General features: G+C 42.7%; 1 protein-coding gene across 6 annotated transcripts in view; it reads right to left on the bottom strand.

Annotated features, from left to right (window-relative positions):
- STON2 (stonin 2) overlaps positions 1–25,746 on the bottom strand; it is a 103,273-nt gene that overhangs the window by 49,733 nt on the left and 27,794 nt on the right. For 2 of the 6 annotated variants that reach the window (XM_053287673.1, XM_053287672.1), the window contains one exon: positions 21,071–21,268. In XM_053287673.1, coding sequence (XP_053143648.1) covers positions 21,071–21,268 — 198 coding nt within the window. Of the gene's footprint in view, positions 1–3,772; positions 3,885–15,401; positions 15,445–21,070; positions 21,269–22,461; positions 22,593–25,257; positions 25,405–25,746 lie in introns of those variants that run through there. The other 4 variants (XM_053287675.1, XM_053287676.1, XM_053287677.1 and 1 more) reach the window with 4 other exon arrangements.

The following is a 25,746-nucleotide window of genomic DNA, read 5'->3' as shown; positions in this document are numbered from 1 at the left end:
ACCTAAAACCACATAACAAAAATCAAAACAAGCAAGCATAAAACTTAGTGTGATTAAAGAACAGATGCTTGCAGTGTCTTGACAAGTTTCCTTTGGATCTAGTAGCCAGCCCAAGAATTTAGGAGCCAGCCAGTGCACACTTGATAAAATTCCTGGACTTAGTGACAGACATTGTGAAGGGTGGGGAATGGGCTTCTCTTTATCCCCTTTACAGGTAACTTTGTTAGAACTGAAGCAGGGCTGCCAGGGACAAATAAATATTTTATTAAATAGCATTACCTTGGAATATCTTAGTCTAGGCACAATGGTTACATTTGTGAGTACCATGGCTCCTTGGCACCTGGGATTTATCAAGTCCTGTGGTACATGCATGGTTGCATGTAAAAGAGTGGTTTTTATGCTATTTTAAGTGTTCACAGTTATGGAACGAAGGACAGCTATTTATTTTGGATGAATTTCAAAACAAGTCATGATTTATGCATCCTGAGTGACAGAAAGGAGACAAAGTAATAATTCCGATTGCTATCATCCTGACAATCCAGATACCTGTAATCATCAGACTCCCAGTTGAAAAGGACAAAAGAGGAGGAATCTCTACCTTGAGGGGCCATAGTTCAGTGGTGCAGAGCACATGCTTGTACTATTGTTGAAAACTCCATGTCACCCTTCCTTCAAAGATCTTAAGGTGGACAAGGTGTTGCCCACCCATCTATCCTAACAACTACTTTATGAGACAGGTTAGAGATAGAAACTAACCTATTGAAAGTGTCAACTCAATGTGTGGCAGCTGTGAATAAGGCCAATTCCATTCTAGGGATCATTAGGAAGGGGATTGAAAATAAAACTGCTAATATTATAATGCCCTTATACAAAACTATGGTGTGGCCACACTTGGAGTACTGTGTACAATTCTGCTCACCACATCTAAAAAAAGGACATTGTAGAACTGGAAAAGGTGCAGAAGAGGGCAACCAAGATGATCAGGGGCCTAGAGCACCTTCCTTATGAGGCAAGGTTACACCACCTGGGGCTATTTAGTTTAGAAAAAAGACTGCGGGGGGGGGGGGGATGATAGAGGTCTATAAAATCATGCGTGGTATGGAGAACGTGCATAGAGAGAAATTCTTCTCCCTCCCACTTAACACTAGAACCAGGAGTCATCCCATGAAATTGATTGCCAGGAAATTTAGGACCGACAGATGGAAGTACTTTTTCACACAACACATAATAAACTTGTGAAATTCTCTGCCACAAGATGTGGTGACAGCCAACAACTTGGATGGCTTTAAGAGGGGTTTGGATAACTTCATGGAGGAGAGGTCTATCAACGGCTACTAGTGGGAGGGCTATAGGCCACCTTCTAGCTCAAAGGCAGGATGCCTCTGAGTACCACTTGCAAGGGAGTAACAGCAGGAGGGAGGGCATGTCCTCAACTCCTGCCTGTGGGCTTCCAGCGGCTTCTGGTGGGCCACTGTGTGAAACAGGATGCTGGACTAGATGGGTTATGGGCCTGATCCAGCAGGACTGTTCTTAACCTAGTGTCATCCAGTGAGATGTCTGATTGAGTGGAGATTTAAACCTGGGTCTCTCTGCTCCCCATCAAACCATTGCACTGATTTATTAGTTTTGCATGCAAAAGGTCCTAGGTTAAATTCCCAGCATCTTTCTGAGTTCTTTCAAGTAGAAAGAACTTGGGTAGAAGGCCTGGGAAATACCTCTGCCTAAGACTCTGGAGAGCCACTGTCAATCGAAGAAGGTAATACAGGACTAATTGGATCAGCAGTCTGACTCTGCAGAAGGCAGAGTGACCTCAGAGGAAGACATAAGCTTAATTTTAGGAAGCACCTCTTTGTGGCCACAAGGGGGTACTGTGATACAGAACACACCACAAGGAAGGTCTGGCTTATATACTAATGGTAGCTGCATAGGGGCACCATTTAAGAAGGGTGAAGTGCTGTGTCCTCTCTTTGGTGTTTCAGACCATATGATATATTTCTAACCAGTTCACAGATTCAACACCCTGGGTGACTTTTGCTATAAAGAATTAAATAGGTACTTGATATGCCAAAAGGCAAACATCTGCATGACTGACATGTTGATGATATGGCTACTACTATAGCTTTTTCAATAAGTGGTTTACATAGATCAGGCATGCTCAACTTGCCCCCCCCAGCTGTTTTTGGACTACAACTCCCATAATCACCAGCCACAGTAGCCAATAGCCAGGGACTATGCGAGTTGTAGGCCAACATCTGCAGGAGGGCTGACGTTGAGCAGCCCTGACATAAATATATAAATAGTAGTATTGCTATTTATCATTTTTAAAAATGTATACCCTACTTCATCTTATAAAAACAACTTAAAACACTAAAACAAACAGCAAAATACAGCAGTAACTGCAGCACATACAGTATACAACCAACATGTATCAGTTGCTAAAGAGCAGCCCCTAGAAATCAAAATCAGAGACCACAACTTGTACAAGTCAAATCAAATCCTTGAAAAGCCAGGCTTTGGCCTAGGGTTGGGGTGAGCATCCCTAGGGAGAACATTCTATAAGTTGGGAGGAAGCCATGAATCAAGGAGGCACTGCTTCTTCAGAAGAAACATCTAGCACCCTTACAGATACACTAGTCTTTGGCAATTTAAAATTAGAATATGTGGGATGAAAATCTTTCCTCCTGGAAAAATCTCTTACTCCCTGCTTACTGCAATCCAAAATGGCAAACCTGCAATAGTCTCCTTTAAATTTTTGGGAGTGAAGGGCTTGTTGTTACTTATGTGCACTTCTCTTTAAACACTTTGACCTGAATACTGGCGAATCATACTATAGGTCTTGTCAATGTCAACATTATGGGGAAGGCATATTAATAAGTTATGGCAAAAACCAATCTGCCTACGTTCCTTTCACTATCCCTACAACTGTACTAGATTTGGTCCAAATAGGTCATGCAGTTAACAAGTTAGCCTACTTGCACCTCAAATGTTCGTGTGTCTGCCATCTTAAATTGGGATGGATGACATCACAAACTACACTGTTGAAGTGTCCCTACAATTGTACCCAATTTGGTTCATACTGGTCCAGGCACTGTAAAGTGGATAGGGGGACACACACACAGGCAGTTTATCTCACAAGCTTACTTTCCTTAAGGAAAGCAGGCTAAAATATGGCTGCACACTTAACACTGCCTGTAATTCACAGTGATCCAAATGTGCAAATACAAAATGAGGAACAGAATGATCCCAATGTGATAGAGCTCATCTTTCCCTATACATCCTTTGTAGATTTGTGTCTGAGCTAAATTAGTCACATGCTGCTTAATCAAATGAAGTTAGATGTATATGACAGCCAGACTTCCTCATTAAAAAAATAAAAATAAAGGAGAACTAGAGTCCTTCCCTACCAAAGATACACAGTAATGAACTACTCATTGCTCTCAGAGCAGCAAAAATCAAACAAAAGGTTTTCAGAGTGCAAGCATTATGGCTGATTCATCGAGGTCACGGTCTAAAAGAAGGCTGGGTCCAAATAAATCCCCCATCACACCAAACACTAGCAGTTTAATGAAGATGTGCTCAGTCACCCTTATTAACTGAGATTATGAGGCAGAAGGGCTATTCTGCTGCTTTTTTTAGCAGAGGCACAATGGAAACTAATTTCAAAGCACTGTTCTGCTCAACACTCGAACATTCATAGCCATGCCACAGAGTTCATCTATCGGTTAAGTGAGAGAGAACGGAGGAGGAATGGGAAAGAGAACTCTGTACTCACCTGCAATCCCTTTTGATTACCAGGAGTAGCCGTGGCCTAGGATACTGCTTGCTTGGCCAAGAGGCATTTTTGTGTCAGCCTCTGACCATGTCAGTGGAGAAAGTGTTGCCATAAAACTTGTGAAAAAGAGAAAGCTCTTCTCATATATCTCATATCAAAGACTGAAGCACAGAGCAAGGAAACAGCATAAACTAAACATTATGATTACAAAGTGTTGTAATCATCAGCTTTATTAATAACCAATTATGAAGAGAGGAATTTTAATAGAAAAGAAAGGTTCCAACATTGCAGTTGCCTTAGTTACTTTCAGTTTCCAGTAAAGGCTCATTCTGCAGTTCCTATCTCCCTAGCACAAGAGTGTGTCTCTAAGTTCCTAGTATAACACAACAGAGAATGAAGGCTGTCACCCGATTCAGGGAATATTTTTCTGGTCGAATGATCATAACAATAAAGATTTTGATTTGATTAAGGGAATCTCATTAGACAGAAACACTATTCACAGTATGTTCAACATACACACTCACTTGGTGTAGAGTATATGCAGATACAGTTATTTGCACATTAGTACACTTCCTATCCATACCCTGAATTCAAGGGAGCCTGTACCCAGGTTCATTTTTAAAAGGAACATATGTGCAATCATTCACACAAGATTATGAACATGTGTAAAGCCACACACAGACACCTCAACCATACACCTCTGCCATCTGATTCATTAGAGGCACCTCTTTAGTCTTAAGAAGATTTTAGAACAATTAATCAAACTGATCAATCTACAGAATATTGCAGCCTTAAAACATCAGTGGCAATCCAAGTCAACTGTTCTATGTCATAGGCCCAACTGATTTTGCAGTACATTTACCATCTTAAAACCACTTGCACAAGTAGTAAGATATTACATTATATCAGATATGGGTATTTCAATCACATAAGTAGTCAGGAAAGCCATGTTCACATTGGAAAGGACCAGATCATGTGTCCTTTCCATGAGGTTCTGGCATATAGACATTATTGGAGTGGCATTGGAAGCGCTTCTATATGGCAATTCATGAGTTGGCTGCCTTCTTGGATGACCAGAACACACTCTGGGAGAGGAACAGGAAAAGCTGGGTTTGTTGCCGAGCTTCATAACCGTAATTTGTTTTAGAACTATAGAGATATCCACATGGAGCGCTGACAATTTCTCTTCAGGAAGCAAGAGCTAGGTACACCATTGGGGTCATGGTGGACCGCTCATTGAAAGTGTCAACTCAGTGTGTAGCAGCTGTGGAAAAGGCTAATTTCATGCTAGGAGCCATTAGGAAGGGAATTGAGAATAAAAATGCTGATATTATAAAGCCATTGGAAGATTATCTCAAAACTAGTTGGGCCAGGAGCAGAGCATGTGCCTCCAGCTGGCCCACCCACCCCTCCCCCGATGGCTTTCTGGCTGTCCGTCTGGCCTGCTTCTTCTCCCCTATCCCCACCAACCGCCCTCCCTGCTTTCTAGCTGGCTGGCCTGTTTCTTCTCCCCCCGCCTGCTTCTTGCTCCCCCAGTGCTTTCTGACTGGTGGATTTCTTCTCTCCACCCCCACGCTGACCGGGCTTTCTGCTTTCTGGCTGGCCGCTTCTTGACCTCTTGCCCCCCCCTCTAGCCGCCCACCTACCAGTGCCGTCATTGTTTTCCTGGCCGGCCATTGGCCAGCTGCTGCTAACTCCTGGGCCTGCCAGCTGGCTACCGCCATCCCCCCCACCGCATTCCTGCCACTATCCGGCAGCTCTCCAAACTTCCAAACTCTTGAGAGAGCTGCCACGCATAGGATTAGCGACGGGTACATTTAAGAGAATTAAATATATAGATAGCTAGTTCAGTTTGGAATCTACTTACTTTTTTATTTCACAGCAGTGACACAGTTTCAGGGCCCTGATATAAGCATACAGAAGTACAGGTACTCTCCATGACAGGCTCCATATCCACACCCATCTCAGCAGCCATGCCCCATAGCCTCCCTCATACCAATGGTCACACACTCCACTTCGATAGATGCAATAACTGGGGGGGTGGGCTCTGTTCCAAGAAAATATAATTTCCTAATCCTATAGAGCTTGAACCTTATGTGGTTCTTCACCAGAAGAGCAGTCTGTATTGTCAGCCACAAAGGGTGGAGGATATGCCTTGTAACAGAAAGCAGGAAGAATGGTAATAGCGTCAACCAGTTATGCAACAAACTATTGGAATAGCAAGAGCAGCATATTATTTCCATTTAGAAAGCAAAGGGCTTTGCGTCCCTACTGAGATCCAGGAGAAAGGGTGTATTTGGGGGGGAGTGGGGGAAAAGAGTACCCTGCAGCACAACACCACTGCACAGAAATTAAACTGGTCATCACTGAGTTCTCAAAAGGCAAATGGTAAGATGTAAACAAATTATTTTTCTCAGAGCAAAATCCTTCTTGCATTGTAGTAAACATTTTCATATTCTATATTGCACCTGACCTCAGTAAGTCAGCTGCATTTTACTCCATTTAGGAAGCTTTTTTCTAAAGTGTGATGTTTCCATCAGCCAAGATGGGAAGCAGAAGCATCAGAATCAAATAGAATTGCCCCTGCACAGTTCAATCAGCTGGAGGAAAGGGAACAAAAGTAGAAGAACAGCAGAAGGATAAGTAGACAAGTATAGGTGCCTGCTAATTCACCTGTTGATTCTCCCAAAGGCTAAAGATTGATGCAAGATATTGCAGCATGCTACACACTCAAGGTGTTCCTTTACAGTGCCTGATTGAAGTACACCAAGCTTTTAAAAAAGAATTCACAAAAAGGGGGAAAAAGACTAAGCAACTGCATCTACAGAAACAAAATGCCTGCTTGTTTCAGTCTGTGAAGAGGATAAGAGCTGAAAAGGTTTGCAGGGAATCCTGCAAGTCTCCAAGGATACCCCATAGTTTGCACTGATATTACGTTGCTTGAGGCAACCAAGACTCTGCAAACAAATCAGCTTGGGAGGAGGAGAAGAATCTAGTTCATGAAAGAAAAGCCTCTGGTGCCCCCAAGTTCTTTTGTATAAAGTTTCCCAACCAGATCTTAATACTGTATGGTTAGAGAACACCATGACACAAAGGAGGTGTTGTAAAGCACTCTGGGGGAAATCTAACTGCCCCACTTTCAGAGCCAAGACTTTTTACACTAAAAGGACAGCTCTGTTTTGCAGTGCTCTGAATCAATGAGACTGGCAAATACCCTGCTTCTTCCCACAAAGTTATTTGCTCACCTCACTCTATAAGACACTATCCTTAATTCTTATGTAGATAGTATTTACTACCTCAGGAAGCACACAGATGTGTGGCTAGCAACACAGGCTGCACATCAAATTTAGCTTTTGGAATCCCCATGTCTTTTTGTAGTATGAAATTTCAGGTTTAAATAATTAAAGTGCTATATCAGAACATACTTAGGAAGTGGACTGGCAGTAGAAGGCTGTTAGGACTCCAATAAATGCCATCTGTTTGAACAAAGGTATAAGCACCCACTAAGCAGATTTCCATGTACTGTATAGAAATTGTACAGAAAGAATACATTTGGGTTTTCACTTAATGAAGTTTGTGTACATGTGTATATTATAGTGAACACTGACAAACCCAGGTGAATTCTGTGCATCCAGTTATCAGTACATCTGTTTCCTCCAGCACTAGTAGCAGCTCCGGGTGTTGGGGGGAAGGTGAACACAATTCCTTTTCCATTGCTGCACAAGCATAATGGCAGCCCCCTACAGCTGAATTTGAGTATTTGAAAAATTGGGAAATGTAATCCTGTGTCTAGTAATGAAAGTCAAGGAGCACAGTGAAAAAATGGGACTATGACTAAATGTAAACAAGACTAAACTAATGACAACAGGTACAGCACCAGCCTCAGAATTGATAGTGAAGATACTAAAGTGGTGGATAGCTTCTGCCTTTAAGGATCGACCATCAACAGTGAAGGATCTAGCTGTCAAGAAATACGCTTAGTGACCACATAGATAGATTCTCTCTAGGATGATCTGTTTTCAACTTGGCCTTTAAGGTCTCTCAGTGGTGCATTCCTTGTTGTTGTAATCGAGTCCATCCACCTTGCGGCTGGTCATCCTCTTCTTTTTCCTTCAACTTTCCCCAGCATTATGGGACTTTTTCCAGGGAGCTGGGTTTTCGCATAGTGTTTCCAAAGTACAATAGTTTGAGCCTGGTCATTTGTGCCTTGAGTGAAAATTCGTGATTGATTTGTTCTATGATCCATTTGTTTGTTTTCCTGGCTGTCCATGGTATCCTCAAAAGCCTTCTCTAGCACCAAAGTTCAAAAGAGTCAATGCTTTTTCTGTCTTCCTTCTTCAAAGTCCAGCTTTCGCAACCATAGATTGTCATGGGAAAAACCGCTGTCCGAACGATTCTAATCTTTGTAGGTATAGACATGTCACGGCATCTAAATATCCTTTCCAAGGCCTTCATTGCAACCCTACCAAGTGCTAGTCTGTGGCATATTTCTTGACTGCTGGGATCCTTTACTATTGATGGTCAATCCTAAAAGGCAGAAGCTATCCACCACTTCAATGTCTTCATTATCAATTCTGAGGCTGGTTGCTGTGCCCGTTGCCATTAGTTTAGTCTTCTTGACATTTAGTCATAGTCCCATTTTTTCTCTGTGCTCCTTGACTTTCATTACTTACAGATCATCCGCATTCTTAGCTATCAGAGTGGTGTCATCAGCGTAGTGCAGGTTATTTATTTTTCTTCCTCTAACTTTAAAACCACACTCATCTTCTTCCAATCCAGCTTCTCTCAGTATATGTTCAGCATATAAGATGAATAAATATGGAGAAAGTAGACAGCCTTGTCTTACTCTTTTGCCGATCTGGAACCAGTCTGTTTCACCATGTTCCGTCTGGACTGTGGCTTCCTGTCCTGTGTATAGGTTTCTCATGAGAACAATGAGATGTTCTGGGATGCCCATTTTCCTAAGGATATTCCACAACTTGACATGATCGATGCAATTTCAAGCTTTTCTGTAGTCAATAAAGCACATATTGACTTCTTTTTGGTATTCTTTGGCTTTCTCAATTATCCAGCATGCATCAGTAATGATGTCTCTTGCTCCTCAGCCTTTTCTGAAACCAGCTTGAACATCCAGCATTTTCCTTTCCACGTAGGGCTCTAAACTGCATTGGATGATCTTGAGAATTATTTTGCTAGCATGTGAAATTAAGGATATTGTGTGATGGTTTGCACAATCTGTTAAGTCTCCTTTCTTTGGTATGGGTATGTAGACTGACCTTTTCCATTCTGTTGATCACTGTGTCGTTCTCCAGATTTGCTGTCATAGTTTGGTTAGAGCCTTGACTGATTCTTCTTCTGTTGCCTGCCATATTTCTGTAGCTATTCCATCGATTCCTTCCAACTTGGTAATGACTGGAGTGCTGATCTAACTTCATCTTCCCGTACTAGAAGTTCTTGCAGGTAGGGAAAATCTTCTAGAGTATCTTGGATCTTGACGTCCCTGCTGTACAGATTTTCAGTATACTCCTTCCATCTCTCTTTGATCTTCTCTGAGTCAGTTACTATCTGTCCTTTGGCATCCCTTAACTTACCAATTCAAGGTTAGAACCTCCTGAGCTCAGAGATCTTTTGGAAAAACTTGCCTTGTTTTTCCGTGTCTATTTCCATTTACAGATGTCATTGTAGTATTGCTCCTTGTCTCTTCTAACAGCTTCCTGAAATTCCCTATTAAGTTCCTTCCTGAGGTCTTTATCTTTCTTGACTTTAGCTTCTCCGCTCTTCTTGGCAATTTCCACCATCTGTTCTCACATCCATTTTGCTTTGTCTGTTTCTTGGTCTTTGGCAGTCTCTTTTCACATTTGCCCTTAACTTCTTTGATTTATTTTCACAGTTCCTCTGGTTCCCTATCAATGAGGTTCAGAACTTCAAAGTGGTTCTTGATGTTCTCCTTGAAACTGGTGGGTACGTCCTCAAGATCATTTTGTGGCAGCTAGATAGCTTTGTTTTTCTGCTTTAGCTGGACTTGGAACTTGCACATGAGCAGTTCAGGATCTGTTCCACAATAGGCCCCTGGACATGTCTTTGCTGTTATAACTGAGCTTTTCCACCTCCTTGCACCAATAATGTAATCAATATGATTTGCATGTACTCCATCTGGTGATGTTCATGTGTATAGGTGCCGCTTTGGTTGTTTGAAGAATGCGTTAGCAATTATCATTGGCTTGGCAGAAACTAGTAAGTTGTTTTCCTGCTTCATTTCTGTTTCCTAGGCCATATAGTCCGACTTTGTTTTACCATTTGTCCTTACCATTTCCAGCTTTGGCATTCCAGTCTCGAACCACCAGCATCACATCTTGCTTGCATGTTCTGTCAATTTCAGACTGAACTTGAGCATAAAACTCATCAACTTCCTCTTCTGCATCAGTCGTTGGGGCATTGACTTGAAAAATTGTCATGGTAAAGGTTGTCCACGAAATCCAATTGATATTAGTCGGTCACTGACTGCATTGTACCCAAGTACTGTCATTGCTATATCCTTCCTGACTATGAAAGCAACACCATTCCTTCTGTGCTTTTGGTGTCCTTAGTAAATGATATGATTTTCTGACTAAAAGTGTCCTGTTCCGGTCCATTTAATTCACTGATGCCCAAGATGTCAATCTATAGTCAATTCATTTCATCTTTCACTGTGTCGAGCTTTCCCATATTCATGCTTCTTATGTTGCATGTTCCCATTGTAATTCTGTCTTTGCAGCTTCAGATTTTCTTTTCCCACATGGCTACATCAACCACTAAACATCCAAACGGCTTTAATCTAACCGCGTCATAAACACCATCGCTACTCTGAGAGATCCTCAGCTCTTCCTCAGTAGCATGTTGAGTACCATTCAACCTGAGGGGCCCATCATCCAGGACTACATCAACAATCATTCTATTTTTTTTCTATCCATGGATTTTCTTGGTAAAATACAGGAGTGGTTTACCATTGCCTTCTCCCGCGGAGGATGAAATGATGCCTTTGTCGTCACTGAAGTGATCGTCCACCTCCAGCACCTTCCTATATCACTGCTGCCCAATATAGGTGCCTGCTTGCTTTAGCTGGGCAGCAGGGATGGCCTTCGTGCTTTGGGTGACCCTACTGGGAATATACCGCCTGGCATACTTTGCTTATCCCTCCCAGGAACACCCCTCTGCCAGGATGAGGCAGCAAAGCAGGACTTGAAGTGCATCTGCTATACTAAAATTTTTCCACACTAGAGGGGGTTATTTCAACCCAGCAACTGCCAAGGTAGACCAGGCCAAAGTACTGGCACAAATGTTATACGGGGTCCAGATCTGTTCCACCTGCAACTTCAAACCCATATTCCAGGTGCCTAGATGTGTTTCAAATGCCATCCTATGCCTAGAGGTTGGTTTAACCAGTTGAGGCCCAGTGGTGGCTTCACACATTTACTTACTGGCTCAAATTATACTTTTTGCCATCAGGGCCTGCCCCCCCTGGTATTGAAAGATGAGTTCTAATTGGTGTAAGAATCTTGATAAATTGGGCAGATATGGCCTCTCTCCACAATATCTACTTTCATTGGGACATGATGCCACCAAAGAAATTATTAAACAACGTTGCCAAAGAAATTATTAAACAATGTTGTGGATATGGAGAAGCAATCTGATTTAAGTCTTGTTACACTCAGTGGCATTCCAGGTGGCTTCTCATACTACCCTCAGCCAGCGGCGAACCTTACAAATCTGACCACTCTAAATCAGAGGAGGTGCAGTTTAATGCCCTGCCTTCTGCCATTCTGGATGGCATATTTAAGAGAATACCGCTCAGGAACTGATTATGTCCATGTGGTTTGGGCATTATCGAGTCCATCTCACATGTGCTTTTATACTGTTTATATTATAGGGACATTTGCAATGCCTGGATTGATCCACTTTTAAAAAAACATGCCAGGAAGCATTTCACACGGGGCTTTTGAAGCCCTTTAACTTGCATCTCCTCCAGAATGGAAGGGGTGCATTCACATATCGGCTAGATTTACCCCAAAGTGCCTGCAAGTTATGAGGGATTGGTTCACACACACAATTCAGGTTTTTCCACTGTGCATTAGAATATAACCCAATTTATATCTGGGGTAAAAAATCCACTATTTGTGTCGGTTTTTGGGGACAACTTCGAGTTCGCAGTAAAGCCTCCCTGTAAACTCGTGGTAAAACTGGCTGTGTGTAAAAGCTCCAGGGCGATCAGAAGAGTATTATACTTCTTTCCGGCAGACCAGTATACAGCAATTACAGCTGGGGTAGCAAGGTTCTGTGCCACAGCACGCAAACTGAGATGGGAGCAGTTGATTAATTGTAGTTGAGACCTCTGTATGTATGTGTTTTGATACTTCATTACCCAGCCCCATTTTTAATTTTATTTTATTTTACTTTAATTTTATTTTCCATTTTGTTTTTTTGATTGCTGGTCACTGAGTGTAATAAAATTCAGTCATTAATCCTGTGTAATGTGCAGTTTGACAAAGATACACTAAGGTATGTTGACAATTACATAATGAATATTGGGAGCAGTATTCTGCTCACAAAGTATGTCTGACAAGTGTCTTATGTCTTTAGCATGTGACATATGTCAGTACTACTAAGTTATTTGCACAAGGCTACCCACAAAGTAGGGATGAAGTGTGATTTGAACTCAGACTGCAGATTCAAATACAATGGATTATCCATTACTCTTCAGTGGCTCTTCCATGTGGGACATCTACTTTAGAAGAGTACAAATTAAATGGTACATACTTTTTTTAAAAACTTCCTAAATGGAGTAAAATGCAGCTGACTTACTGAGGTCAGATGCAATATAGAATATGAAAATGTTTACTGCAATGCAAGAAGGATTTTGCTCTGAGAAAAATAATTTGTTCACATTTTAGAATTTCCAAATGGGATCAGGGCAGGGCACCCTTGGTCAACTGCTGCAATTATGAAGAAGATATGTTAAAATGTCTTAAATGGGAGTTGGGATAATGCAATACAAAACAAAGATTTTACTTTATTAGAAATTGGAATGAGAATAATACAAAGATTTTATATTAGATTAATACAAAGATTAAAGTTTTTTTTTTAAAGTTGGCCAGAAAGTCTTTCCCCAATGATATACCGTTGTCCCATATCTTCCTTTTTGCACCCTTAGCTCCAAGGCCGCTCATCTGCATTTGATACCCTCCTCTGCTTTTGCATCTTTTTGTCATATAATCCTTATGCCTGAACTTTGGACTGGTCTTTTTCTTTATTTAATTTCAGCCTAAACAAGCCATTCTGTAAATTCTTTGCTGGGGTACTGGAACTCCTGTTTTGCCTGCTGTCCTCTCCACATTAGTTGCTCTTTCATCACACTCTATTCTCTCCCCCTTAAGAACATAAGAACAGCCCTGCTGGATCAGGCCCAAGACCTGTCTAGTCCAGCATCCTCTTTCACACAGTGGCCCACCAGATGCCTTTGGGGAGCCCACAGGCAAGAGCTGAGGTCATGCCCTCTCTCTTGCTGTTGCTCCCCTGCAACTGGTATTTAGAGGCATATTGTTGCTTAGGCTGGAGGTGGCCTCTAGGTCTCTGACTAGCAGCCATTGATAACCTTGTCCTCCATGAATTTATCAAAACCCTTAATAAAACCCATCCTGGCTGCTGGCTGTCACCACATCTTGTAGCAGAAAATTCCACGGGTTAATTATGCATTGTGTGAAAAAGTACTTCGTTTTGTCAGTCCTAAATTTCCTGGCCTTCAACTTCATGGGATGACCCCCTGGTTCTAGTGTTGATTGAGGGAGAACAATTTTTGTAAACGTTCTCTAAATAATGCATGATTTTATAGACCTCTTATGTTGCCCCTCAGTCCTTTTTTCTAAACTAAGAAATCCCAGGTGTTGTAGCCTTACCTCATAAGGAAGGTGCTCTAGGCCCCTGATCATCTTGGTTGCCCTCTTCTGCACCTTTTCCAGTTCTACAATGTCCTTCTTGAGATATGGTGACCAAAACTGTACGCAGTACTCCAGATGTGGCCACAGCATAGATTTGTATAAGGACATAATAGTACTAGCCATTTTATTTTCAACCCCCTTCCTAATAATTCCAAAAATTTCTAGAACATTTTACATGGAATTGGCCTTTTCCCACAGCTGCCGCACATTGTGTCAACACTTTCAACAAGCTTTCCACCGTGACCCCAAGATCAGTCACGACAGCTCAGACTCCATTAGCAGATGTATGAAGTTGGGGTTTTTTGCCCGAATATGCATCACTTTACACTTGCTTACACTGAACTGCATTTGCTGTTTTGTCACATACTCTCCCAGTTTGGTGAGCTCCTTTTGGAACTTCTCGAAATCTGTTTTGCATTTCACTACCCTAAATAGTTTGGTGTGATCTGCAAATCTGGCCACCTCACTGCTTATCCCAACTTCTAGATCATTTATGAACAAGTTAAAGAGCACTGGTCCCAGTACAGATTCCTTGGGGACCTTCCCCCTCACCACCCCCATGCCTGTTCATTAAAAGCCATGCAGAGATGAACAGTTAATTCCATATAATACACCCATAATTACTTAAACTCATATTCAGTTTTTACTGTGGGTAGATGAGCAGCTAAGGGTAAAACCATAACAGGATTATTTACAGGGTGTTGGGGATGGCCTGTTAGGGTTTCACACTGCAAGCATAATTACACATACTAGGCAGTAAGACCCACTGTACAGAGTGTGCTTTAAGAGTAAATGTGTTTAGAACTTTGCTGATGGTCTGAATATTCTATTCCATGTGATCCAAACTCCTATGAAATCATCATCAACTTTCTGCTCTCCCACTTTCCAAAGCCTTGCATATCATTAACTGCAGTCAGGGATTAAATCATCTGCAATTATGCCATTCTGCACAACCACTAAATTAAATATTTGCTCCAAAATCTGCTTCAGGACATTTCAGGAAATTATAGTAGTGCACATTTTAATTTCCATCCCAATTTCTGAGCCTCTGTGATAACCATCAGCAAACCTCAAAACTAAAGCCAGGAGGTATCTGTGCAGGCGCCTACATATTCCAATGCTACCTGGAGCTCCAGTATCGATCCAAGCCATGATTTGGGCCGAAGAAGAATTCCACTAGCTGAATGCAATACTTTATTTTCCTCCTCCTGAGTGTGCGAGGTGTTTAATGAGAAGGGGAAAAGATGTAAAATATTCTAGAAATTTTTGTATTGTACAGGATCTATATAAGCAGACTGTAATACAGTGACTCAGCTATAAATTTAAGTTATTTTTTTCATCAAGGACGAATCAAAGTGTCCTTGTATAAATCGGTGAACACATTGATCACATTACACTCTATCATACCCATATAAGGTTGGGCTCCAGGCTCTGGATTTAACTAAGCCAGAACACCTAACACACATTTTATCTGAGCAATAGAACCTCTGTAATATTTGTGTTTCTTCAGCAGTAGACAAGAGGTCAAATACAGAGAAGCACTGCCATTTCTCTCTCTCTGTGTGTGTGTGTGTGTGTGTGTGTGTGTGTGTGTGTGTGTGTGCATGCATTCGCACACACTTTGGTTGCAGTACAGGTTACACTATCTGCATACTCACCGAAGTTTCTCTCGACGGTTCTGCTGTTGATCCTGTATTACCCCCAATCTGTTTTCTAAACTCCCGCAAAATTAAAATGAAATAGTAAATGTTCAGGGGATTTGGTTTAAGAGCTGCTCAGAGGAAAACAGAGTATGAGAATGGAGAGCACATACATATTTCCCTGTTTCTTGCACAGGGCACCACATCTCTAAACTGTTCACTACAGAACTAGAACTCAAACCCCAGTTTGGAGGCAAATGCTTCAGCCCTTCAGGCAGAATGAAAGGATGGGAATAGTTACATTATTACACAAGAAGTAGTGTGCAACTTGGTCATTCCCCTTTGACAGGATGCTTGCCAATAGTCCAGAAGGCCAGTGAATGTTTCTAAAGGGGTGTTAATGGTCCCAAAATATCCTGAATAGGGGAAGCCATACAAGATAGAGGGCATTCACACAATCCAGAATACTGTGTTCTACCCAATTTTCATTTGTGAAAATTGAGAGCACACACAGCTCCCAACCCCAGGTAGAACACAACTTTTGATTGTGTGAATGACCTCATTAGATGTTAACCACCTAGAACCATTTCAGTTGGGTAGTATAAATATAATTTGAAAAGCATTATAAAGTGACAGGTACCCAACTAATGAGAGGGGCTGATGTAAGAACGTGAAGTGACCCAGCCTCACCCTCTCTTGCCAGCCAAAGGGGTGTGCAGTCCATCAATGAAAAACAAATTGTTTCTGGCAACCTCTCTATGAGACAGACTGTTGCTGTTTATAGGAGTTGCAGCAATGAGAGACAGGGGCTGGCAAAACTGAATGCACTCACATTCTCAAATTCACTCACAATGCACTCACTCACATTGTATCAAATAAGCAGGGGCATATGCTGGCCCCAGGACAGAGAATGGACCTGCAAGGTGAGGGGAGAGAGGGGCGGTGTCAGTGCTGCTGGCCAGCGTGCCATTGGGCAGGGCTGGTGAGGAAGGGGAACACTGAAAAAAAGAGACCAGGAGCACCAGCAGAGATGAGGTGGCAGCAGGCAGGTGGGCGACACCTGCAGTAGGGGGTGGAGAAATTGTACTTTCTTGCCCATGGTGCAGTAAGTTACTTCATCTTGCCTCATGGGGGGTAGGGAGTCACCCCTGGGTACTGTTGCATATGTGAGAAGATCAGTGCACAGCAGTCTTCTAATAATTCAGGTTATTGCTAACAATTCACTGACAAATACTACTTCATAAAAAATGTAAAATTTGGAAAAAGGAAATGAGGACAACTTATCAATTTCCACAGTTCTTTCACATGGCCTTATGAGGCTTTCTGGATTTGCCTCTTAAAGAGGCAGTGCACAACAGTGATTTGTCAGCTCTCAGTCCAATAACTTTTGGCACATCACAATTTTTCTTTCCAGAAGGAAGATCACGTAGAATATGCACCCATTATACCCAAGGATTGACCATCAACTTTTAGGATCGACCATCAACAGTCAAGGATCCAGCAGTCAAGAAATACGCTGCAGGCTAGCACTTGGTAGGGTTGCAATGAAGGCCTTGGAAAGGATATTTAGCTGCCGTGACATGTCTACACCTACAAAGATTCGAATCATTCGGACAATGGCTTTTCCCATGACACTCTATGGATGCGAAAGCTGGACTCTGAAGAAGCAAGACAGAAAAGGCATTCACGCTTTTTAAACTTTGGTGCTGGAGAAGACTTTTGAGGACACCATGGACAGCCAGGAAAACAAACAAATGGATCATAGAACAAATCAATCCACAATTTTCACTTGAGGCACAAATGACTCAAGTGAAAATAGGAGAGCTGGTCTTGTGGTAGCAAGCATGACTTGTCCCCATAGCTAAGCAGGGTCTGCCCTGGTTGCATCTGAATGGGAGACTTGATGTGTGAGCACTGCAAGATATTCCCCTCAGGGGATGAAGCCGCTCTGGGAAGAGCAGAAGGTTCCAAGTTCCCTCCCTGGCTTCTCCAAGATAAGGCTGAGAGAGTTTCCTGCCTGCAACCTTGGAGAAGCCGCTGCCAGTCTGTGAAGACAATACTGAGCTAGATAGACCAGTGGTCTGACTCAGTATATGGCAGTTTCCTATGTTCCTATGACGAGGCTCAAATTATCATACTTCTGACACATTATGCAAAGACCCAGCTCCCTTGAGAAGTCCATAATGCTGGGAAAAGATGAAGAGAAGAAGAGGATGACCAGCAGCAAGGTGGATGGACTTAATTACAACAGCAATGAATGCACCACTGAGAAACCTTAAGGGCCAAGCTGAAGACAGATCATCCTGAAGAGAATCTATCTATATGGTCGCTAAGAGTCGACACTGACTTGAGGGCACTTAATCAATCAATACCCAAGGAGGAAACAAAATGAATGCTTGTACCCACCGTGAATTCGCCAATTTGTATTTGGGGCTTTTAACGCTCTAAAATGGTAATGCACACACTGACATACAAACTTAGCAACAAAGTAATCTGAGGCTTGACAGGGAAATAACCCCCATAACCTGCAACAGCCTCCATCTAGGACAAATCACTCCAAGGGGAATAGCCAACTTTTAGGCCCATGTGGTCTTTCTCGATTCTACCCTCTCTTTTATATGAAATCTGCTTCCAATTAGTCTTCTGTGCCTAAGAACAGCTAGGCCTAAAATTGATCCTCTAACCTCTCATCATTGCTGTACCACATTCTTCTACTTCTTACCGGTATGATCTCCTTATCCTTTCCCATGCTTTAAAAGCAACCACAGTAAGCTATAAAGAAGCAGAGTCTTATTTCAGTGCAAGGAACTCTCCCCTCGTCTCCACTCACTGTGTGGTCCTGCCAGTCCTTCGGGATAGAGTTGGATCACTGCTTGATTATCATGATGGGAAATGTCACCTTGGTGTGTACAGTTGGCAAAACACATACTCCAATCGCCAGAGCGTATGCAATGAGTTATAAACTACAGTAGTTAGTGGTAGCACTAAAATCTCACAAGTTTGATCTCCTGCCATTTGTAAGCCACATCAAGAAAGTACAAGTTTCCTAGTCTTGTATTTATTTCACCATGAGAAAACTAGCTCACTGTGGTGCTGCAGATTTGAGCCTTATATGGCATTCTGTGTACAGTACAGAACTTTGCACAATTCTAACTTGCTCTCAAACATTGTTGTGAGCCAACTGCAAGGACAAACAGACAAACTTGCCCTTAAAAACTAGATTATTTTATTGACTGTGGCTTCTATTTTCCAATGCAACGCGTTATTAATAAAACCAAAATGAGGTTCCTTTTGTACCTAGGGACTTAAATGTTATTTGCAGTGTGTTCAGTAGCTTATAGGCATGGACCTGAACAATCTGGTACCATTTTCCATTTTTAACCCAGCACTGCCCCCAAAGACCACAGACTGTGCATCTGCTTTAGATGCAAGCCACTGGAATTGTGTAAGATTTGAGGCAGAAGCCCTACTAACGCTGCAATTTGGCCTGTGGCTAAACGGTCAGGGGCTTGGCGACTTTGTATTGATTTTAGGAATGTACTGTGTCTTACAATTGTCCCAGCACTGGCTGCAAAAGAATCCAGTTTTTCATTTGGTTAAGCCATGGACAGAGAAACAGCATACATGTGCCTTAGTGTCACCTGTGAACACAATGTGCTGTATCTCATTACACATTAGGGATGCAACTTTAATCCCATATTGCAACTTGAGACCCTTTTGATTTTTTAAGAACATAGCCTGTTTCTTTCTGTCATTACCCCTGCCCTCAGCAATACTGCAAAATCTGACCCTGAGGAGTGGGGAATAATCTGACTGCAACAGCCAAGCCCCGATACCATGAGCCTGCCATCTGGGATACTGCAAAGCCAGAGACCCTGCACAGCTAAGACCACCTCCATGCCAGGGAAACAAGGGACTCCGAGCCAGAGAAGATGATGCAGAGAGGCAAAGCTGGCCTCCAGGCTAGTGTGCTTCCTTTTCTGCTCTCCAGCAGGCAGGGAGGCAGAACAGCAGAGCCTGGGAGGTGTGCTCTGAGCCTGGAGATATTTAAGACCTTGTTCCATCTTTGCTTCCTGTCAGAGCAAATAGCGCAGTTGGGGTTCTCCAGGTTCTGCAACCCTAACTGCCTTGCCTCACCTCATGGCTTCTTGCCTGCAGGACAGGACACGACACTTTCTCTCTTTGGACCGAATATTTGTGAAGCAGGAGATTCATTATCAGAACAGCAGCAGTGGAGGTGGATGGAGAATTCTCTCTCTCCATCCATTTTACTGATCTATATCACCCCTCCTTTGAGCTGCCACTTACTCTGCAGCAGGACAAATGCAGGCACCTGTATTTTTCTCCAGTGGGGCCAATAGTAGTTTTGGGGGAGGATTTAGATGATGAAAACAGGAAAAAGGGAAAGAGTTTAACACACTCTTCTCCAGCACTGCTGCTCCAATTAAAAAAAAAAGTTAGGATAAGAACTAATCTGTCTAATTGATAATTATTATCTTCAAAATTCATACACTTGTTGTTAAACACCAAATGCAACATGTAGAATGCAGCAAAACAGTAGTTATCAGAGTCTTGACTGTAAGAACAGGGTGCCCTGTGCATAGGATAACACACCACTGAAATGTCCCTATGGGGCACTACAAATGAACTAAATTTGTTTCAAATTGTTCTAAAGGTAAAGTGTCCCGTCAAGTTGATTTTAACTCCTGGCGCCCACAGAGCACTTCTAGGCATTGCAAATTTCTTGGAGGTGGGTGGGAAGATGCACACAGCCATAATCTTGAAATGGGTTCTGGAATTCATTTATGGGATATCAATTTTTAATGCCCTCTGTAATCTTAACATGTATACCAAGTTTGGTGCAATTTGGCTCACAAATTAGCCCACTTCCACCTCAAAAGTTCACGCATCCACCATCTTGATCTGGGGTGGATGACATCATCACCTATGTGGCACTACAGCTGAACCAAATTTGATCCAAATGGATCCAGACATTACAAAGTTGTTAGGGGGGGACACACACAGACATGCTCTCACTCTTTCACACACCCCGCTCCACAAGGTGATCTCATAAGATTACTTTCCATGAGGAAAGTAGGCTAATAATTGGAGCCCCACTGAAGACACTAACTTTTTATTCCTTTTAAAAAAATATCAAAATATCAAATCAATTTCTTGCATCTTGTCTGTTTCTCTCTCTGCTTTTTCATTTATCTGAAGAAGCAGATGCTGTTGGGGTCACTGATGTGATCCACCTTAAATCATGGCATGGCACTCTTGTGAGACTCAATAGCCTCCCTGAAGCATGGTTAATCTTTACCATCAGCAATATACATTCTGGGCTAGATACCAGCTGGAGTAGCTGAAGCAGGAGAAGCCTTCACAGGATAATAAAGGGAATGCAAGTGTGCAGCAATGATGTTCCAGGTACAAATTAAAATGATTTCCAAAGCATGTGTCAAAATGCTCATAGCCTCATTAGTGAGCTCTCTGATATCTGAAGCAATAGAAGAAGAACCAAGAATGTGCCTATCAGAGAACTTGTCAGTTTCTATCTTTCTGAAGCACCTGTCTTGACACTGTATAATAATAGGTTGATCCAAGATTCATTGTAAATTAAGATTGAAATTCAGTTTACCCAAGGACAATTGCTCAAATGAGAGGATAGAGTAGGAAGTCTGCCTTACCAGTTGAATCTGCTGCGGATGCTCCACCACTGATCAGGTCTTCAGTATTTATGGACTGTAGATCTGTATAGGAAGGAGTGATACTTGGACTGCTGGTGTTCTCAGAAGTAGTTGTCCAACTGCTGTCTGAAGTTAGGGGCTGTCTCTCAGAAGATCCTGATGGGGGACAAGCCCAGCAGAATATTTTTGGAGAAAAGGCTGGAAATGAGACACAAAGAAGTGTATGGGACTAGGTGACACAAAATTGGTTCTGAAAGGCTAGATAGTAACAGGGCAGTCCTTAGAGAGCCCTGGTGGGGTGCAGGTTGGACCTGTGACAAAACAGCCAGTGCAGGATAGGGGTGTGCATGGAACCGTCCAGGCTGGTTCGGTTCAAGGCCGGAGTGGCCTCGAACAGAAATGGGCCAGTTTAGTCCGGCCCCCATTGACCCCTCCTCCAGTCCCGGTCCACGAACGTTTTTTTTGTTTTCATTTTTAAAATGTAAGGAGTAACTACCTGTAGCCCCTTCGGGGGGTTTGCTGTAGCCACGGCGGGGTGGGGGGTCCGCGCGGGTTCCCTCTCTCTCCACTGACCTCCCTCATCACTGCTGCGGCCGGGTAAACTTAGTATTTTTGGCCCTTTCGGGCCTCCGTAAAAGCGAGTGGCCACCTGTGCCATGCAGGCCTCGCAGAGGGCATCTGCACATGCACGGTGGTGGCCAAAATGGCGGCCGCTTGCTTTTATGGAGGCCCCAAAGGGCCAAAAATACTAAGTTTACCTGGCCGCAGTGGTGATGAGGGAGGCCGGCAGGGGGAGAGGGAACCCGCGCAGACCCCCCCCCGCAGCTACAGCAAGGCCCCCCCCGAAGGGGCTACAGGTAGTTACTCTTTACATATTAAAAGGTGTTTTTTTTTAGTTTGTGGACCTGCCGGAGCAGACCCAGCAGTCCAGTTCCGGTCCGGACATAACCGCCGGCGGGGGTGTGTGTGTGTTTCAGTTTGATCATGAACTCCCGGACCGAACCGTCAGACCTGTTCCACACATCCCTAGTGCAGGACCCCCTTCCAGTTAATTTTAATGGGGGTTAAAAGAGCAGGGCCCGGGACGGTCGCCCTGCTTGCCCTGACCTAAGGACAGCCCTGATAGTAAGAAATGAAGGCATCAGATAGTATAAAGTGTTACTGAAACAGACAGAGTAGTTTCTGAAAAGTTTCATGGAGAGAAACTTTCCATGAGGAAAGCAAGCTAATAACTGGAGCCCCACTGTGAAGACACTAACTTTCCCTCTCCCCACCCCTTTTTAAAAAAAGTCAAAATATTGAATCAGTGGCAAGGAAGTGCCTTTCGAGTGTCCTGTAGGATAACTGGTGGGTGCATCCTACAAGTGCTCTTAACTTGCTATAAAACAAACCATAAGAAATGGGGTGCAAATGTTTGGCTTTCCACTTGACATCATAAAGTTTTTACTCTGATGGGTCCACTCCTGCCAAGCATGGCTGTAGTGGGGCAGGGAAAGGGGGTCAAGTGCCTCCTCAGACAAGTAGTTTGCCTCCCACCCACCCGCCCCCTGTTTGAGAAATCTATTATGTGGGACACAGTTTGCCCACTCAGAAATACAGTTTGTCCCTTCTGTGCCCCTGTAGTGTTGGTAGGGCTTCGGGAGAGGACTAGACCTCACTCAGAGCAACATCTAGCAGGCTAGGCCTTTCCTAATAAGGAGGAAAAGCCCAAAAAATTCAAATTAGAAGGACCAATCCCAAGGAGTGGGTGGGAACTACCCACCTGACCACCTATTGAAGAAGAGAAAGCTTTGTTCTTTTAGTTCTGTCCCAGGAGGGCCCTGAGGAAGCAGCAAGCTGAGAGCTGCTGGGGAAATGCAAAGGCTGCAAGAAGTGAGTAACAAGTTAGGGCCAGTCCAGTTAGATGTGTGAGGGAACTTATATTTTTCTTTCCTGTTTTGCTTGGAGTCAGAGTTGCCAGGTTTAATGAAAACTTTTACAATCTGCATTATGAAGAGACAATTGATCTTACTGCATAATCTTAGTTTTTCTTTTAATGTAATCATAAACCCTTGGTGAAGTGTGCTACTCTTCATTCTGGGTCTGCCTTAGTCACACACCTTTGAAGACCTAAGATTGCTCAGCCCTTCTTGGGAGGGTTTTGCCACATTACATTTTCCCCTACCTCAGGTACCTTATATGGAAAGTGGGTCTGTGATCCCTTACAGACAAGAATTCAGTGAACTCCCTCCCCCCTCCCCCCCCCCGCTTCCTCTGGCTCTGGTAGGAGTCATCATGACAGTCCCCTGCTCAATTTCCCTCTTTCTGCTGCCACTGTCTTTTGCAAGTTCACCCAAGTGGATTTCTTCTATTCCCTGACCCCAGAGATTTGGGTATTTTCACATGTCCAAGTTTGACCTTTTGGTTAGTAGAACACAGAACAAAACTTTTCATGTTTTGCATAGTCAGCACCAATGCAGTAAAATTTATTTCTACTCTGCCCCTCCAGTACACTGCTGCTTGAGGTAGCTTACAATAAATATACAATACAATAAGAATTAACACAATTAACAAAGGCTAAAACTGAACAAATTAAACACAGATTTAAGACGCTTCTCAGAAAATTAGGGTTATCAAACTCTCTTTAAAACTCATCAGGAAGGGACACTGGCAATATGTATTTTTGCAGCCATAGCTTAAAAGCCACTCTAAAACCATGTGGTTTAGGAACTTGGGCTCTCAATTAAAAGGTGAGATGATCAGGATTTTAACAATATGCTTTGAGCAGCATCAAATTGCCTCTGGAAGGTGCAGATGTAGCTCACTCCCACTTTAAAGGCCACTTCACCTGGATGATATCCATTTTATGTAGGAAAACTATACACATAGTATAACATGCTATAAGCACATGTGCTTATTTCACTCCTAGTGCATTTGGCATAAAGCTGCACTTGGAAACAGATGGTTCATGCTCCTGAATAGACAGGCATGCATTGTTCATGTTAGTGAGAGAGGCGGGGGGCACTCTTTTTCTATATAAAAATACCTATGCAGCAAAGTTATTGTTGTATTCTAACCACTATATTTTACATTTTGTTTAGAAGTTTGTCCCAGTGGGGATAACATAGAGGGTGTGGGGAGTGGAGTCAGAAAAAAAAAAAAAAAGGAGAGGAAGGAAAAGGAGAATGGAGTTGTTTCTGTAATCTATATAAGATTACTTTGTGTTTGTTAAGAGAAGCCGTTATAAAACTGCTATCTTGCTAAATGACCCTAAGTGCATATCAGTAGCAGAAAGTCAGCCGGGGAGGCAGCTGGACTATGAGACAACAAAGGAGTAAAAGGATGGCTGGAGGACATAGGGAGATTGTAAAGAAACTGAACTATTTGCATAGATCTGTACTGCAGAAGCTATTACACAAATAACCACACCTGAACTGTGCTTTTCAGGGAATTCTTCTTTAGAACTAACTAAAATATTGGTGACAAGAGAAAGTGTTGGTGCTAATAAACTAATAGATGTATATATGCATACTTCTAATCTTGAGCTCCATTCAGATATTCTGAAAGTATTTAGAAATGAATGGAAGAAATGAATCAGGATTCCAACAGACATTGGTCATTCTCTTGTGAACATGAGCTTATGTGCATCCAAGTTACATGTGCATAAGTAGGCTTTCACCCTGCATTTTACAAGGGCTCAGATAGCATGGAATCGGACCAGAGGTACAAAGACTGAGTTTACGGTTCGTAGGCTCTATGCACACAGGGATGACAGATGCATGGGGGTGGGCAATGGTGGGCCCTGTTCCTAGGATCCTGATCCCTCTGCACATATTTGCCCTAGACACTTTCAGAGTGCTTGAGTACGGCTTTTCTTTTTTAAAGACCTAAATAACAACAGTACCTATCAGCTGCAGTGAAGTAACCTAGGGCCTGGGGCAAAACATGGTTTTAGGGCCTCCTCCTGCACCTCCCCCAAATTTATCAATATGAACCACTACACTGGAGATCCTCTTGTGGGGAACCTGGGCATTTTAATTCCTTTGCCTTCCCCCTCTGAACCCCTGATCATTTGGGTTGGTTTTCTGTTTAAAAGGGGAAAACAAACTCTTTGAAAGCAACGACCTTAGAACAATGTGCACAAGAATCTCCCTGCTGAATAGATTGGTTTCAGTTCTATTACACACTTCCTAAAAATTTCAAGTTACCTTAGCTACAGCAGTCTTTTCCTTTAGCATCAGATATTCACACTGATTTTAGCATCACCCCAACTTTTCATTTTCTGTTACTGCTTGCTTCTTTTTCCTCTGCTGCATTATTCTCTACTCTGTACTTTCCAGCTTCCGAGTGAGCAGTACAATGAGCTCCATGTGATATTTGCTCTATTGTGAGAATGCCTCCCCCAGAATGAGAGATAAAGTCCAAGTTACTTGAGACATTTGGAAACAGACAGAAGTCCTTGAGAAGAGAATGGGCTAGATGTCACGTTTTTCAGCTCTAGTTTTCATGCCTTGCTACATTCCAGGGTATAATTCATTCCAGAGATATCTGATTGGTAACTTGCTTACTTTTAACCTCAATATAAGATATACTTTAACTGGGAGGCCTGCTTCTTAAGCAGAGCTTGAATTACCAGGAGTGGGGGAAGAGGAGAACTGGCTCCCTTACTTTTTAGTGATGACCCCTTTAGCTACTTT

The sequence above is a fragment of the Hemicordylus capensis genome, chromosome 1 (genome assembly GCF_027244095.1).
Source record: "Hemicordylus capensis ecotype Gifberg chromosome 1, rHemCap1.1.pri, whole genome shotgun sequence".
In the NCBI taxonomy this organism is placed as follows: Eukaryota; Metazoa; Chordata; class Lepidosauria; order Squamata; family Cordylidae; genus Hemicordylus; species Hemicordylus capensis.
The sequence above is the reverse complement of the archived record's forward strand: the minus strand, read 5'-3'. Positions and strand labels throughout refer to the sequence as shown.